The 17,338-nt window shown below is 42.1% G+C and overlaps 2 protein-coding genes and 2 long non-coding RNA genes across 4 annotated transcripts in view; 2 read left to right on the top strand and 2 right to left on the bottom strand.

Moving 5' to 3' along the window:
* The window catches only part of LOC114805369 (uncharacterized), a 78,066-nt gene extending 73,395 nt beyond the window's left edge, over window positions 1–4,671 (top strand). The window contains exon 3 of the long non-coding RNA XR_008470888.1: window positions 4,383–4,671. This is a non-coding gene — a long non-coding RNA (uncharacterized LOC114805369). The remainder of the gene's footprint in view (window positions 1–4,382) is intronic.
* LOC128921423 (enolase-phosphatase E1-like) lies at window positions 901–2,500 on the bottom strand. The gene has a single exon (XM_054229092.1). The coding sequence runs from the start codon at window positions 2,030–2,032 to the stop codon at window positions 953–955; it is 1,080 nt and encodes a 359-aa protein (XP_054085067.1). The 5' UTR covers window positions 2,033–2,500; the 3' UTR covers window positions 901–952.
* An 858-nt stretch (window positions 4,672–5,529) lies between the features above and the next one.
* On the top strand, window positions 5,530–7,723 carry LOC128921611 (uncharacterized). The gene is made up of 2 exons (XR_008471043.1): window positions 5,530–7,344; window positions 7,531–7,723. It is a non-coding gene; the product is annotated as an uncharacterized LOC128921611 (long non-coding RNA).
* A 5,097-nt stretch (window positions 7,724–12,820) lies between these two features.
* LOC105212943 (enolase-phosphatase E1) lies at window positions 12,821–14,431 on the bottom strand. The gene has a single exon (XM_011185382.3). The coding sequence runs from the start codon at window positions 13,961–13,963 to the stop codon at window positions 12,884–12,886; it is 1,080 nt and encodes a 359-aa protein (XP_011183684.2). The 5' UTR covers window positions 13,964–14,431; the 3' UTR covers window positions 12,821–12,883.
* Window positions 14,432–17,338: the final 2,907 nt, after the last annotated feature.

The following is a 17,338-nucleotide window of genomic DNA, read 5'->3' as shown; positions in this document are numbered from 1 at the left end:
GCTGGCGGTTTCCTGGTCACATTAGGGAAAACTTATGCAGCCGCAGCAATGTACTTTCCATATTACATGTGCTCGCAGAGATGCAAGCGAGGAGTCTGCATGTGTGTTGCTTTGCTGCTGTTGTCGGTGGTTGTCAAAGTGTTTGAACGGAAAATTGCTTATACCCGCGGTTGGTGGTATGGTCACAAAAAGTGGCAAAATATTTGTCACCTAAGTATGTGTTGAAAAGTAAAATAAATGTTATGCAGTAAGGTCAGCAAGGGACCGACGGAGGTACATTTGCGAAAGGGTTGCCAAACGGTTAGAAGTTCGTGTTCAAATGAATTGGTGTTTTTTAATATCTCTGTACTGAGATAATTATCTCCGATCTGGCGATCCAGCCGGAGTAGGACCAACCAAGTTTCTTGTGAGAGTCTTCTTATATGGGCTCAACTACTGACACTGTTATATAATCATCCACACTTTCTTTAGTCTAAAAATTCAGAAGTGTGGCAACTCTATTAGAAAATTGTCTGTTATGTGGATAAACTTTTTATCTGGTCATTGAATTTGCGGTGGCAGCGAACATAGCGAGAATGAGGGTTCGTGCAGGACGACGCTGGCACTTGAACGAGTTCGCTGCAAATCCACTTTGCAGCTACGACATTCGCACAAAATGAAATTTTCTATTTCAAAGTGAAGAACTAACTGGCACAAACTAAATATTTGTGTAAGCCAATAAGATGCGCGAAATTGGATTCAGGCGCTTCACATGTGATGATAGCCAACCGCATGGAAACACATTTCGTAGTTACTTATAAAAAAAATAATTCGTTTATATTATGGAAATCGTTATTTTACAAATTCCTACAAATAATTTGCTCAAAGAGAAGGTGAGAAAAAAGAAAACTCGGGAAACTAAAACATCTCATTAAAATTAGTTTAACAATAACTCATTGCGCACGCTGAACGATTACCAGGCGTGCACGTAGCTACTGCTGAAGAGCAGCGGTTCCTCAAAATGCGACGGCACTACCTCCACCGAATGTACAATGGGCTGCAAGTATTCCTCGCTCTCGGCGTGTGTGAAGCTGCCGAGATGTTCCAAGTGTTCGACATCCGAGTCGACGAGCACATAGTCAGCCTCGGTTTCGATGAGCACGGCGGTCGCGGCATTATCATTATGTGGCTCTGGCGTCTGTTCGGCAGCGGCTGGTATGCTGACTTCATCGTCCTTCTTAATCTCCTCTTTATCCGCCTTCAACACCTCATCGCTCGGTTTTGGCGCTTCTTCCTTCTTATCCAGAGTCGCTTTCGTTGTTTCCTCCTCCGTTTTCTTGCCGAAAATTGCATCGCGTACACGTGTCAGGAAGCTGGGTTCTTCTGTGGTGGTTGTCTTTTTGTCTTCTGCACTTTCTTCGCTGGACTTGTCGGTGTCAAGCTCTATCTCAACGCTCAACTCGGTGGTGTCGTCTGTGGACACTGCGGTGTTAATGTCAACGTCTTCGGGTTCGGCAATATTTTCCTCCTGTTCGCGTGCTAGCCTTGGTGTGCTCAATAACAGCAACTTGGAGGACTTTTGTGGTGAGCCTATAGTTTCTGCGCTGCTGGCTGGTGCACTCTGTGCAAGATCATCAGTTTCGTGCGCTTTGACCTTAATTGTAGCTGCTTCATCTCGACTAAGTGCGGGTTCGTCCTTCTTTTCTGGCACTTTCTCATCTGTTTGTTTGTCACCCGCGTCGGTTGGCTTCGGCTCCTCAGCTTTATCGCCAACTGTCTCTAGTGTGATTTCAATGCCTTCAACTGTGCCTGGTGCAGGATCCAAGGACGCCACAGCAATCTTCACAGTCGCGTCTTCATCTCTGCTTAGCGCCACTTCATCTCCGACAATAATTTGGATGGTTGTGCTCTCCGGTTGCTCGCTTACGTTGGCTGGCACCTCTGTCACTGGTGCCTCCGACGGCTTGTCAGCGCGTAACACACCCGCCTGTATGGGTGCCGAGGTGTACAAAAGGATACTTAACGTTGCGAAAACGTACAGTTTGAGCGACATTTTTAAATGATTTTGTGAATATTTGTGCAAACGCTTCAATTTCTAGTAGTGAACTAATTTTAAACTCCAAATAAACTAGTATTTATATCGGAAATCGTCGCTGCGATTCTGTTCTTCCCCTCGGACAGCTGAGCTACGATCGGCGCGTAGACTCACACTCTGTTCATCATCCGACGCGAGGTTGACCCTGGCTATGACCAATGGGGATTTTTGTTTTGATTTTTTATGGAATTCCGTAGAACCTGACAATTGCTCGCCAACCTGAAATCAATATTCTTAGCATTTACTGTGGGGAGTGCGTATATACGAGTGTGTGTGTGTCTGTGTAAATTGGCAGCCGAACGCGATTTGTCACCCGTTTACCGGAAATTGTAACGCACAATGTGAGTGTGTGGTAGTGCAGAGTAGCTGGAGCTTATTAGTACAGGCTATTCGTTAGTGAGCTCTCCTATATTCTCGATTTTACAAGTGCGGACCGTGAGGCCTCCCACTAGCGCTGGCTCATTTACAAAAAGCGACTAAACTTTGGGTGTGCGTGTGTGGTTTGAGAGATGAATATTAAAAATTAATCGCAACTTTTTACATACCAAGAATATTATAACATTTGTGAAACTCACTTGCTTCGAGCGACATGTACATTTGGCTTCTGATGGTCACCTTAGCTCACCGGTCATTTACATCCAGCGAATGTGAGGCGATGACTGGTGCTTGGCGTTTATCAATTTTCGTCACGTTTCCAATAAAACTGTGTGTGTGTGTGTGTCTCAACTTGCTAAGCGAAACGAGAATTAAGGCATAATAATTAATTCAGCATAGTTGTTACAAAAGTTTTTATTGAATACAACAACAAAAAAATAATTTAAATCGCCGCACTTAAAAGTATCGAAATAATCTGAAATATCTCGTTAACGACGCAACGCTTTAAAATATTCGCATGCCATAAATAAGTAAAGGCGCTTAAAATGCATTTCCCATTTTCTGTCCATCTGCTCAATATCGCAATAAAAATCTAAATTATCCAAGTGCTCGTTGCAACTACAGCGACCGACCCACAACCAGTCCACGCCCGACCCAAATGCAATTCAAATTCATTTCCGCGTCACTTCTTTCCATTTCATTTGGGTTTTATGTGTGTCACTGTGGGAGATCAACTCGCAGGTACCCTACCCGCTCACAATAGCCCACTTGGGTTGCAGCATACTCGGCGACAGCAGCAGCGGTGCTCGGCACCCGGGAGGCATCATTTGACACTAACTTACGTGAGTGAGACTTTATTTGCACTCTTTGTTCTAATTTTTTTGCCTTTGTTTTTTGTACAGTATTTGCAAGCGTACCACCTTTCCCTCGATCCGCATACGCCCCCTCACAAACGACTCGTGAGCTTTTTTCGATAGCATACTTTTTGTATTTTTCGGATTGCCCGTCGCATTAATGCCAGTTGACCGATTTGTTGTCATCGCTTCATCGTAATATCAGCTCACTAAGCTCTCGTTATTTGCAACTCCATGCACTTGCCAGCCAGCCGGCCTGCCACAGCACCTCACCAACAGTTTGTCGCCGGCAGTATGTGCCGCACTGACTCCTCACTTTTCAGCTGTGCAATCAACTGAACAGGGCCTGCGGAAGTGGACCACTTCAACACCCTCGAAGGTGTTCCGCACATTCAAACGTCCACCAGTTAGGCGATCTAAACTCGGTTAAAGTGGACTCGTCATGCTATTTACACACACATATACACACAATACATAACGGTTCTCATTCATGCATTGACTCCTACATACACACATACACACAGCTAAGTGAATGGCACTCACCGGTTAGTGTCCACCACGTTGCTGTCTGTGGTGGACCTAAACTTGGTGTGGTCCTGTGGGTTGCCGTATGCAATCGAGCGTTAAACTCTCGACTCGTTCGTAAAAAGTCTGCTTCTTCCCTTTCGTCGCTCGCTCGCTCGCTGCAGTCGAGTATACGAGTTGTATTTGCTGTGAGTGCATTGGGTCCCTTTGGTTTTTGGCATTGCATTCGTTTATGCGCATTTTTCTCCATTTCTCCCCAACAACAATATTTCTTGTGTAACTTTCTTCTTCTCCAATTTTAGCCTTTTCCACTTTTATAAATTAGAATACTTTGATTTGTTCATTCGTTTCAGCGTTGATTTCTTTTTTCTTCTTCTTATTTTTTTCGAATTCTTGTATTTTTGCTTTTCGATAGTTTTGCATTCTCCCCATTGACGATTTAATGGATTTTCACTACGTTTTGTTTTTGTTTTTGTTGCCAACTTCTCTTCTCTTTGTTTTTGCGTAGTTTTATCTGCTAACGATTTCACATTTTTTCTTTGTGTTTCTCACAGTTCTAATGTAATAAAAGTTTAATGCATCGATAAAGTGGAAATTCGCAATTCTTCCTTGCCCCTGCCGCCACTGCCCCGCAGGGGCGCAGCTCGTCAAGTTTTCGCCGCCGAGAAACAAAAGAATCTGCAATACTTGCGCTTAATGTTCGAGGATAACGAGAAGCATAAAAAATGTCCGATTTCAAGTCGGAGCTGCAAAGATTTATTCATGGACGAGTGATGAAGTACAGCGCTTGCGGATGACTGCGAAATTATCTATGCGCGCGGAGTGTAAGCGGCAGACCGCAATGATTGGTAAGTGAGTGAGTATTAAATTTGCTAGAATTTTGCTGAATTAACTGATTTTTTTTTTTAATGAGAAAAATAGCAAGGTTTTCGAAATATTCTGAAAAATATATTTTCAACAAAGGCTGATGTAGGTATGATACTAAAACGAGATAGTGGTATATTAAAATAGACTCGCTTGAACAGCAAACAGGTTGCTATGTTGTGGAACTGAAATTGGCTTTCATCTTTAAACATCCGCCTAACATTCGAAAGCTTTTCCAATAGCAATCGGTCCGCGTCTTCGAGCGTATTCGTTGATAGCTCCACTTAGTCTTCGATAATCGTTCGAAATCCAATTAAATTTTGTATTTACCCAATTTATTGGCTGAGATCAAACACTTAATAGATGGAGAACCTTCATACAGCTAATATATTGAAGCAAAAGTATTTTTACTATAATTCATACTGAAATATTAAGCTTTCCTTTCAGAAATTAGTGTTTTCTGCAAAGATCTGAGTTCTAAAATGAGCTCGTTCAACGAAATGGACGGAGATAATACTTATGTAATAACCAGGAAATATATTTGGTTTACCAAGTTTACAAAGATCGTTTAAAATTTGATCTAGCTAACAATCATGGCCACATCGTTTATCTATATTCCGATCTTAGCTCATATGATTACATATTTATATATGACAAATATTTTATTTTCGTTTTATATTAGAGAAATTGTATGAAATCAAATGAACTAATCATTTTACTTTTCCAGACCGATTTCACTGTCATCATCACTTCATCGACATCACTTCAAAATATCCACTACCATTAGTCCCACAAGCCGCTGTCATACGTGTACTAAATTATCGATACCCCAGCTAGTCAGTCAGTCTGTTGGTTAATTAGTTAGTCAGTGCGGTTTGTCGTCGTCATCACTCTCACTTTTTTCCACAAGTTACTCTAAAACTGTTTTAAGTAGCAGGCGCGCAGCAAAGCCGAGTAGTGAGAGTGACTAAATGGAAAAGCAAAAACAACCCACGGCGATTGTCTCACCACAATCAACAACAAAACAAAATGTGTAAAAACTTCGAAGCTTTAACACAAACATACCCAAAGAAGCAACAACAGCAAACAGTATTGTCTACATGCTTGCATGACGTGACGGCCAGTTCCGTTTGTTGTTGTACAAAAAGTGTCGAAATCACACACGAAAACCTTATCAGCTCAGTCGTTGAAAGAGCGCATACGGAGAGGCAAAGCGACGGCAAAGAGCGATGAACAATGGAGGCCAACAAAAACAAGTGTTTGATACACTGCGATCAGTATACGAATAGAAAATTTGGAGGCTCATACTATATTCATAAATACACAGACGTACATATGGTTAAATAAATTTGGAAAAATGGAGCAGCCGAAAATGAGTGCAAACAAAAGAATAATCGACTCAATTTGAATGAATATTAGAGGAATTACGCTACATTATTCGATGAGTTGTCGCTTTGCTCCCCACCATTGTGCGATTGTGAGTGGAGTGACTCTCACACCTGCGCCGCATTTCTGTCGAAATTCCGTCTTCGATTTCCCTTGCTTATGCACTGCAGCGTCGCTCAAGTGACCAGCCGGCATTCGACCTTGTCGCTCGTTTGCATTTCACGCGCATATATACAGCTATTGCTTCGTTTTGTTGTCGCGCTGTCCGCACTCACTCACATAATTTCACTTGCGCTCTTCCAATTCGCTGCCTACCTATCTACCTACGTGTGCGTTTGTGTGTATGCATGCACATAGGCTTGTGACGCGTGCATTGTCTGACCAATGTAATACCAGCAATAACAACAACCACATACACACGAGTACAACAACAATTATTTCCATTATCGCTCATCTTGGCTTTTGAACCGCTACACCGCTGTCGTCTCGTTGACGTCGCGTCGCTGCTTTGAAAAGTTATTTGCAGTGTGCTTTTACTCGAGACTCGTCGGGCACAGCACACCGTATATTTTTCATTCGCAGTGCTCGCCGGCCGCTGGCAGTCATTTGCTGTTTGCCTGTTAAATAAAATTTATAATTTAATTTATTTAAAAAATTATTTCAAAAGTAAACATTCGACGATGAAGAAGACACCAGCAGCAAAGGCACAGACAGACAGGCATGTAGACAGTGCGCACTGTGGATGTTGTTGCTGCTGGCGTGTATGTGGTAGGAGGTGAGCTCTGACGCGACGCTCGCATTCCAAGTACTGCATTAATTTTAAAATTTTCCTGTCTGGCACTGTCAGCCATGTTTACACTCATTTGCAAGTCGCAGCCAAGGCAGAGCCGACGGAGTTAGAGTTCACACTGGCAGTATTTGCATTTTACTCTGTTGCTGTCTGTCTGAAAAGCCGAAAATTCGTCAAGTAAATTTGATGAAAAGCCAACACCAAGTGGAATAGTGGAATAGGCAAAGCGCGAGTGCCCAAGTTGTGTGTGCGTGTGAAGCAAATGTTATTTTAATTACAAAATGTTTCAAAGTTTCCAAGTAGAATTCGGTCTGACAGCCTTGGCATAGCATTATGCATAGTTATTGCAGCGCTTGTACGACTGAGCAACGAAAATTTAGATTTTTTGTTAATGCGAAGTCGCACCATGTGCCTTCTTGAAGCACTAAATTGGCGTCAAAATCTGCCAACACAAGCTGTAGTACTAATAACTGAAGGTATGGAAAAAATATGGAAGCTTTTCGTAGTACTCTGCGAAAACTCAAAAAAGTTTAGAGCAATAGAACTAGAATATTGCAAAAGTATGCTATATATGCTATATGTATATTAAATAAAATTCACTATTTTCTAGTTAATTCAACAACACTTGCATAAAATAATAGAATTTATATTTATTTTTTCAGAAAATCGAAAAAGCGTGCATCGATGATGAATAGTTTTTTCATACGGCACTGAGGTGAAGCAATCCTAGCTCATTATAAACATAGACATTCTTATGCTGCAACTACTTACTGTTTTGTTCTAATTCTAATAGAAACTAATATTTGCTGTGAAATCTTTATAAAAATAAAAATAAAATAATATAAAAAGTCTAAATTGTGGATTTTATTTATCAGCGCATAGTCGGTTTATAACATTTTCCATGAAATTTTAAACCATAAAAAAAAACTAAATTTTAGCCCAGTTGCATGTGCACAGTGCACTGTAACTGCTTAAAATGCAGTTAATTTGCAGTCTGCTAAATGTAGCATTAATGTTAAAATTAACATTAAAATTAGCCGTAATGTTAACAATAACATTAACATAACAATATTCTGTAATGTCAACATTAACATTAACATTTTCTGTAACATTAACATTAACATTTCCATCGAATGTTATCGGTAACATTAACATTAACATTAACATTTCCATTGAATGTTATCGGTAACATTAACATTAACATTTTCTGTAACATTAACATTTCCATGTAATGTTATTAACATAACATTTTGGATTAACAGCGTCAACCTACTGGCGCATGCTGGGCGCCTGGTGCATTTTCTCCAACCGAAATGTAATTTTTTCGCACAAAAGCCAGCGACTGCGCGCCAACAGCGGCACTGTTGTGTAAACAACATTTTAGGTTACAGCGCTGTTGTGTGCATGCTTAAATCAGCATAAAATGACCAAACCAAAAACATTGAAAAATCAACCCAAATTGAAATGAAACAACATCTTTTACAATTTCCAATTTGTTATCCGCATCATAATGGTTTATTGTGTATTATGATTCTATCATATTTCATAGGGAGAGTTATAATATTGCACAAAATGTCGCTTTTCTTTTCTCTAATTGCTGGCATAATACTAATTGTCCGCATTATTAAATAGTGTTTATTTAGTTTTCTTTCTTCTTCGATTAGTTGTTGTTACACACTCTTAATCCACAGCTGCACTATACACCACCCTCGTTCTCCTATGAAATTACTGTTGTATTGCCACTGAGTCCGTCGTTAGTGTCTCGAGGTTTGATGCACCACAGATGCTATGCCAGCCACCTTGGTTCATCCTTTTGGGGCCGAGCATCCGCAAAGGCTTCTAATAAGACCGCAGTGGCAAAGAACACTGAGCGCAGTGCGACTCACAAAAACAAAAACAAATACCACTGTAATGACACAAATCCTGTGTGGTCCCTAGCACAGCAATGGGTAAATAATAGTTGGAGTTGTTGCCACTGGGTTCTGGTTATTCACTTTCCGCTTCGCTCTTTACTTTTCAGCCGTTTGCACTACTTAGTACTCGTACACACCACGGCTGAAGGCCAGCTCTTCTTCTTCTGCTTCGTTGCCAGCTGTTCGCTGCTTAAGAAGCTTAAAAATCCAAAGTGACGAAATGGCAATGGGCCGCTCCACCTAAAACACCTCATACTCGTGGCTACCAGTCTCTGACCGGCAACCGCTCGGCATCGAGACATTCTCGAGCAATAAGTCTGTCTTGTGGCTGCCCAAGAGTGTTGGTCTTGGTGGCCATTATGTGACAGAGTAAATTGCGTGAATTGTTCGAATTTGAAGTGAGTCGGTGGCGAATTACGATTTTATTGTCGCAGTCAGTAAAAACAGCTTAGTGCTGGGCCATGACCAGCGTCTCGACGACAACGGGAAATCATTATTTTGCATTCTCAGATTTCCAGTACAGCGTGACCGTTGCGGGAGAAAAGTTTAGGCAAAGGCGGGGGAGGAGAGCAGTATGAAACTTTGCACTCGCACACCGAAAAGATGTGTGGTTGAGCAGAAAATGGAGACTTTGTAAATGATTAAATGCACTTTGGTGCTACTTAGCAATAAATATTTGCCGCAAGCACATTTCGCAAACAACAAACAACACTGACAAAAGAGCCATACGCTGCAACAACAACAACAACACCGCGTTGCTTACATAACAAACAAATGGCCGGGACAAGTTCGCGGTAATCATGGAACTTTTCGAAACTTTTTTTTGGCTATTCTCAACAAGGAGCTATTCTTAAAGGAGCAGGTCTAACGGCAGCGGGGAGAGCAGGCTTTACAGAAATAATATAAATTCTTTTGTGAGTCGCAAATTAAATTTTCGTCATGACTTGTTAGTATGAAATATTTTCTATTTCAACTGTTGCTGTGCGCCGCACCTTGGGGGACAGGCATTTTATCAAATTAGAGGCCATCAGGCAATCACTCTTAGCAGCAGTGTGATTAAGCATAGTTAAATTTGTTTTGGAGAAGCTTCAAAAAATATCTCTCACTTTGGAAGACATTTGTGTTTAATTTAAGTGGCATAAACAAATACAATTTTAATTTGGATTAACGCGCTTTATATTTCAACATTCTATATAAACCTATATGATGTATTAAGAGACCCATCAGTCTTAAGCTTATCTTCATAAAAGCAAAGGCTGTATCAATTATTCTCAAAAAGTATCTGTCATTCAATAAGAGATGCTTAACACATCCGATTTTTATGGAAGCGTCGGCTTTGATACCACTTAACGGTGATTTTCTTTTATGCTTTGCTGTCTTTATCATTGCCATGTCTATTTCGAACTTATTTCAAATGGGCTCTTTAATTTTCACAAACTTTAAACAGATTTGTGAAGCGCGAAATTGAAATGTCGCATTAGACTCCGCTTATAAGATTCTGAAATGCGCAGATTTTAGTCTTTATATATTTTAAATCTCACACCTTTCGTGCGAAGTCGTCACTTTGTTGACGCTGTTAGCTGTTTCGTTATGCTTGCGTTAAATTCAAAGGCAACACCAACATTTCTGAACTCACATTCTATATATGTATGTGCATACATGCGTCTTCGCTGATATCTTGTTTTTGCGCATAAATAATTCTGCGACATTCGTCGGCTTCGGCTGAGCTCCACTCCATACGAACACACAAGACACACACGTGTACAAACAGAATTTAGCACACGAAAATTTTAAAGCACTGAAAGGTGTCCCGGTTTCATACATTTACCCATACGCACACATAACGGTACATGCATGCTCAGAAATTATTACCTCATGAAAATTCAATTACAGTTCCTTTCTACTATTCGCTCCATCTACTGTGTACGCCCAGCTTTCTTCACACCTTTGAAAGCCCACAAGCCATTGTCGCGCAAGAGTTTTTCTGCAACAACAACACGCACAGATTTATATGCACTTAAACAGGGCACATAATGTGGCACTCCATGTTGCACATTAGCCGCGCTAGCCGCACACTGGCAACACATTTTCACTTCCCACTGCGCTCTCCTCTCCGGTCGCTCCTATAATCAAGCGCCTTTTACTTTGCCAAGTCGTCGGTCGCGTTGGCTTTGCATGAAGCGTAGCCTCAACTTATGCTGCCAAAACATATGGAACTTTCGGTACACTCTTTCACAGCTCTTGCGCAGACACCCCTCGGGGCTCCAGCGCGCTTCTACTCTACTGATGTGGCGCTTACTTTGTAGTTGTGGTGGCGCGTTGTCGTTGTCGTCGCCGTTGTTCGCTGTTGCTCTTAAACATTTCAGCGCTTTGCCAAAACATTTCCACATTTTCACCACTTTCGCGGATTTGCACATTCAATGAAGCTTGGCGACTCAGAAGTTAAGAGCGCGCTGACGCGTCGGTGTCGCGGTGCAAACGGACGCCGAAGTGCAAAGTGTTGCTGCCACCGCCAGTTACGAGCGCGCTGCGCTGAAATCAGCTCTGCCCATAATATATTGTCACCTTCCACTCCCTTCACTCGCCTTAAATACGTTAGCGCGTTGAAATACGTGCATTATGAACTAGCTGCCATACAAACAAACGCGCGCGCTAATGCTCATTCAAAAGCACATAAGTAGGTGCTGAAGTTTATTGAATGTGTGTCGGTTCTGCAACCAAAGCGGAACAAGCGACCACCAGCACCAACGCAGTCGCGGCGCTGCGCCAACAGTGTGTAGCCCGCCACATCGGCGTCAGCTCATCAGTGGCTGTGAAAACTATTTTCAAGTCCATTTGAAGTAAATCCCCAGCCACCCGACAACGCTAGACCAGTAGCGCTCGCCAAAGTGACTCACCCGTGCCCCCACATATCACACTCATACTCAGACACCCACAGAAGCAGCAAAAGCAACTATCGACTGTAACGGATCCTCGTGTGTCAGGTGAGTTTGTGCAGCGCTGTTTGATGACATTCTATTTTTATAAGCGCTGCTCCTTCCGCTGGCCTCCATTCCTATCATAACCAGTTGAACAGCTGTTGGCCGGCTCTTCAACTCTGAGCTTGTTGCCTGGAGGTGAGTATGTTGTTGTGGTGGCGGTGGCGCTGGCGCTGGCGGTTTCCTGGTCACATTAGGGAAAACTTATGCAGCCGCAGCAATGTACTTTCCATATTACATGTGCTCGCAGAGATGCAAGCGAGGAGTCTGCATGTGTGTTGCTTTGCTGCTGTTGTCGGTGGTTGTCAAAGTGTTTGAACGGAAAATTGCTTATACCCGCGGTTGGTGGTATGGTCACAAAAAGTGGCAAAATATTTGTCACCTAAGTATGTGTTGAAAAGTAAAATAAATGTTATGCAGTAAGGTCAGCAAGGGACCGACGGAGGTACATTTGCGAAAGGGTTGCCAAACGGTTAGAAGTTCGTGTTCAAATGAATTGGTGTTTTTTAATATCTCTGTACTGAGATAATTATCTCCGATCTGGCGATCCAGCCGGAGTAGGACCAACCAAGTTTCTTGTGAGAGTCTTCTTATATGGGCTCAACTACTGACACTGTTATATAATCATCCACACTTTCTTTAGTCTAAAAATTCAGAAGTGTGGCAACTCTATTAGAAAATTGTCTGTTATGTGGATAAACTTTTTATCTGGTCATTGAATTTGCGGTGGCAGCGAACATAGCGAGAATGAGGGTTCGTGCAGGACGACGCTGGCACTTGAACGAGTTCGCTGCAAATCCACTTTGCAGCTACGACATTCGCACAAAATGAAATTTTCTATTTCAAAGTGAAGAACTAACTGGCACAAACTAAATATTTGTGTAAGCCAATAAGATGCGCGAAATTGGATTCAGGCGCTTCACATGTGATGATAGCCAACCGCATGGAAACACATTTCGTAGTTACTTATAAAAAAAATAATTCGTTTATATTATGGAAATCGTTATTTTACAAATTCCTACAAATAATTTGCTCAAAGAGAAGGTGAGAAAAAAGAAAACTCGGGAAACTAAAACATCTCATTAAAATTAGTTTAACAATAACTCATTGCGCACGCTGAACGATTACCAGGCGTGCACGTAGCTACTGCTGAAGAGCAGCGGTTCCTCAAAATGCGACGGCACTACCTCCACCGAATGTACAATGGGCTGCAAGTATTCCTCGCTCTCGGCGTGTGTGAAGCTGCCGAGATGTTCCAAGTGTTCGACATCCGAGTCGACGAGCACATAGTCAGCCTCGGTTTCGATGAGCACGGCGGTCGCGGCATTATCATTATGTGGCTCTGGCGTCTGTTCGGCAGCGGCTGGTATGCTGACTTCATCGTCCTTCTTAATCTCCTCTTTATCCGCCTTCAACACCTCATCGCTCGGTTTTGGCGCTTCTTCCTTCTTATCCAGAGTCGCTTTCGTTGTTTCCTCCTCCGTTTTCTTGCCGAAAATTGCATCGCGTACACGTGTCAGGAAGCTGGGTTCTTCTGTGGTGGTTGTCTTTTTGTCTTCTGCACTTTCTTCGCTGGACTTGTCGGTGTCAAGCTCTATCTCAACGCTCAACTCGGTGGTGTCGTCTGTGGACACTGCGGTGTTAATGTCAACGTCTTCGGGTTCGGCAATATTTTCCTCCTGTTCGCGTGCTAGCCTTGGTGTGCTCAATAACAGCAACTTGGAGGACTTTTGTGGTGAGCCTATAGTTTCTGCGCTGCTGGCTGGTGCACTCTGTGCAAGATCATCAGTTTCGTGCGCTTTGACCTTAATTGTAGCTGCTTCATCTCGACTAAGTGCGGGTTCGTCCTTCTTTTCTGGCACTTTCTCATCTGTTTGTTTGTCACCCGCGTCGGTTGGCTTCGGCTCCTCAGCTTTATCGCCAACTGTCTCTAGTGTGATTTCAATGCCTTCAACTGTGCCTGGTGCAGGATCCAAGGACGCCACAGCAATCTTCACAGTCGCGTCTTCATCTCTGCTTAGCGCCACTTCATCTCCGACAATAATTTGGATGGTTGTGCTCTCCGGTTGCTCGCTTACGTTGGCTGGCACCTCTGTCACTGGTGCCTCCGACGGCTTGTCAGCGCGTAACACACCCGCCTGTATGGGTGCCGAGGTGTACAAAAGGATACTTAACGTTGCGAAAACGTACAGTTTGAGCGACATTTTTAAATGATTTTGTGAATATTTGTGCAAACGCTTCAATTTCTAGTAGTGAACTAATTTTAAACTCCAAATAAACTAGTATTTATATCGGAAATCGTCGCTGCGATTCTGTTCTTCCCCTCGGACAGCTGAGCTACGATCGGCGCGTAGACTCACACTCTGTTCATCATCCGACGCGAGGTTGACCCTGGCTATGACCAATGGGGATTTTTGTTTTGATTTTTTATGGAATTCCGTAGAACCTGACAATTGCTCGCCAACCTGAAATCAATATTCTTAGCATTTACTGTGGGGAGTGCGTATATACGAGTGTGTGTGTGTCTGTGTAAATTGGCAGCCGAACGCGATTTGTCACCCGTTTACCGGAAATTGTAACGCACAATGTGAGTGTGTGGTAGTGCAGAGTAGCTGGAGCTTATTAGTACAGGCTATTCGTTAGTGAGCTCTCCTATATTCTCGATTTTACAAGTGCGGACCGTGAGGCCTCCCACTAGCGCTGGCTCATTTACAAAAAGCGACTAAACTTTGGGTGTGCGTGTGTGGTTTGAGAGATGAATATTAAAAATTAATCGCAACTTTTTACATACCAAGAATATTATAACATTTGTGAAACTCACTTGCTTCGAGCGACATGTACATTTGGCTTCTGATGGTCACCTTAGCTCACCGGTCATTTACATCCAGCGAATGTGAGGCGATGACTGGTGCTTGGCGTTTATCAATTTTCGTCACGTTTCCAATAAAACTGTGTGTGTGTGTGTGTCTCAACTTGCTAAGCGAAACGAGAATTAAGGCATAATAATTAATTCAGCATAGTTGTTACAAAAGTTTTTATTGAATACAACAACAAAAAAATAATTTAAATCGCCGCACTTAAAAGTATCGAAATAATCTGAAATATCTCGTTAACGACGCAACGCTTTAAAATATTCGCATGCCATAAATAAGTAAAGGCGCTTAAAATGCATTTCCCATTTTCTGTCCATCTGCTCAATATCGCAATAAAAATCTAAATTATCCAAGTGCTCGTTGCAACTACAGCGACCGACCCACAACCAGTCCACGCCCGACCCAAATGCAATTCAAATTCATTTCCGCGTCACTTCTTTCCATTTCATTTGGGTTTTATGTGTGTCACTGTGGGAGATCAACTCGCAGGTACCCTACCCGCTCACAATAGCCCACTTGGGTTGCAGCATACTCGGCGACAGCAGCAGCGGTGCTCGGCACCCGGGAGGCATCATTTGACACTAACTTACGTGAGTGAGACTTTATTTGCACTCTTTGTTCTAATTTTTTTGCCTTTGTTTTTTGTACAGTATTTGCAAGCGTACCACCTTTCCCTCGATCCGCATACGCCCCCTCACAAACGACTCGTGAGCTTTTTTCGATAGCATACTTTTTGTATTTTTCGGATTGCCCGTCGCATTAATGCCAGTTGACCGATTTGTTGTCATCGCTTCATCGTAATATCAGCTCACTAAGCTCTCGTTATTTGCAACTCCATGCACTTGCCAGCCAGCCGGCCTGCCACAGCACCTCACCAACAGTTTGTCGCCGGCAGTATGTGCCGCACTGACTCCTCACTTTTCAGCTGTGCAATCAACTGAACAGGGCCTGCGGAAGTGGACCACTTCAACACCCTCGAAGGTGTTCCGCACATTCAAACGTCCACCAGTTAGGCGATCTAAACTCGGTTAAAGTGGACTCGTCATGCTATTTACACACACATATACACACAATACATAACGGTTCTCATTCATGCATTGACTCCTACATACACACATACACACAGCTAAGTGAATGGCACTCACCGGTTAGTGTCCACCACGTTGCTGTCTGTGGTGGACCTAAACTTGGTGTGGTCCTGTGGGTTGCCGTATGCAATCGAGCGTTAAACTCTCGACTCGTTCGTAAAAAGTCTGCTTCTTCCCTTTCGTCGCTCGCTCGCTCGCTGCAGTCGAGTATACGAGTTGTATTTGCTGTGAGTGCATTGGGTCCCTTTGGTTTTTGGCATTGCATTCGTTTATGCGCATTTTTCTCCATTTCTCCCCAACAACAATATTTCTTGTGTAACTTTCTTCTTCTCCAATTTTAGCCTTTTCCACTTTTATAAATTAGAATACTTTGATTTGTTCATTCGTTTCAGCGTTGATTTCTTTTTTCTTCTTCTTATTTTTTTCGAATTCTTGTATTTTTGCTTTTCGATAGTTTTGCATTCTCCCCATTGACGATTTAATGGATTTTCACTACGTTTTGTTTTTGTTTTTGTTGCCAACTTCTCTTCTCTTTGTTTTTGCGTAGTTTTATCTGCTAACGATTTCACATTTTTTCTTTGTGTTTCTCACAGTTCTAATGTAATAAAAGTTTAATGCATCGATAAAGTGGAAATTCGCAATTCTTCCTTGCCCCTGCCGCCACTGCCCCGCAGGGGCGCAGCTCGTCAAGTTTTCGCCGCCGAGAAACAAAAGAATCTGCAATACTTGCGCTTAATGTTCGAGGATAACGAGAAGCATAAAAAATGTCCGATTTCAAGTCGGAGCTGCAAAGATTTATTCATGGACGAGTGATGAAGTACAGCGCTTGCGGATGACTGCGAAATTATCTATGCGCGCGGAGTGTAAGCGGCAGACCGCAATGATTGGTAAGTGAGTGAGTATTAAATTTGCTAGAATTTTGCTGAATTAACTGATTTTTTTTTTTAATGAGAAAAATAGCAAGGTTTTCGAAATATTCTGAAAAATATATTTTCAACAAAGGCTGATGTAGGTATGATACTAAAACGAGATAGTGGTATATTAAAATAGACTCGCTTGAACAGCAAACAGGTTGCTATGTTGTGGAACTGAAATTGGCTTTCATCTTTAAACATCCGCCTAACATTCGAAAGCTTTTCCAATAGCAATCGGTCCGCGTCTTCGAGCGTATTCGTTGATAGCTCCACTTAGTCTTCGATAATCGTTCGAAATCCAATTAAATTTTGTATTTACCCAATTTATTGGCTGAGATCAAACACTTAATAGATGGAGAACCTTCATACAGCTAATATATTGAAGCAAAAGTATTTTTACTATAATTCATACTGAAATATTAAGCTTTCCTTTCAGAAATTAGTGTTTTCTGCAAAGATCTGAGTTCTAAAATGAGCTCGTTCAACGAAATGGACGGAGATAATACTTATGTAATAACCAGGAAATATATTTGGTTTACCAAGTTTACAAAGATCGTTTAAAATTTGATCTAGCTAACAATCATGGCCACATCGTTTATCTATATTCCGATCTTAGCTCATATGATTACATATTTATATATGACAAATATTTTATTTTCGTTTTATATTAGAGAAATTGTATGAAATCAAATGAACTAATCATT

This window comes from Zeugodacus cucurbitae, chromosome 4, assembly GCF_028554725.1.
Source record: "Zeugodacus cucurbitae isolate PBARC_wt_2022May chromosome 4, idZeuCucr1.2, whole genome shotgun sequence".
In the NCBI taxonomy this organism is placed as follows: Eukaryota; Metazoa; Arthropoda; class Insecta; order Diptera; family Tephritidae; genus Zeugodacus; species Zeugodacus cucurbitae.
Note: the sequence above shows the minus strand (reverse complement) of the source record. Positions and strands in the feature narration are given on the sequence as shown.

Bases quoted from the DNA above. Each gene is read 5' to 3' on its own strand.
- LOC128921423 (XM_054229092.1), bottom strand. From the start codon at position 2,032: ATGTCGCTCAAACTGTACGTTTTCGCAACGTTAAGTATCCTTTTGTAC.
- LOC105212943 (XM_011185382.3), bottom strand. From the start codon at position 13,963: ATGTCGCTCAAACTGTACGTTTTCGCAACGTTAAGTATCCTTTTGTAC.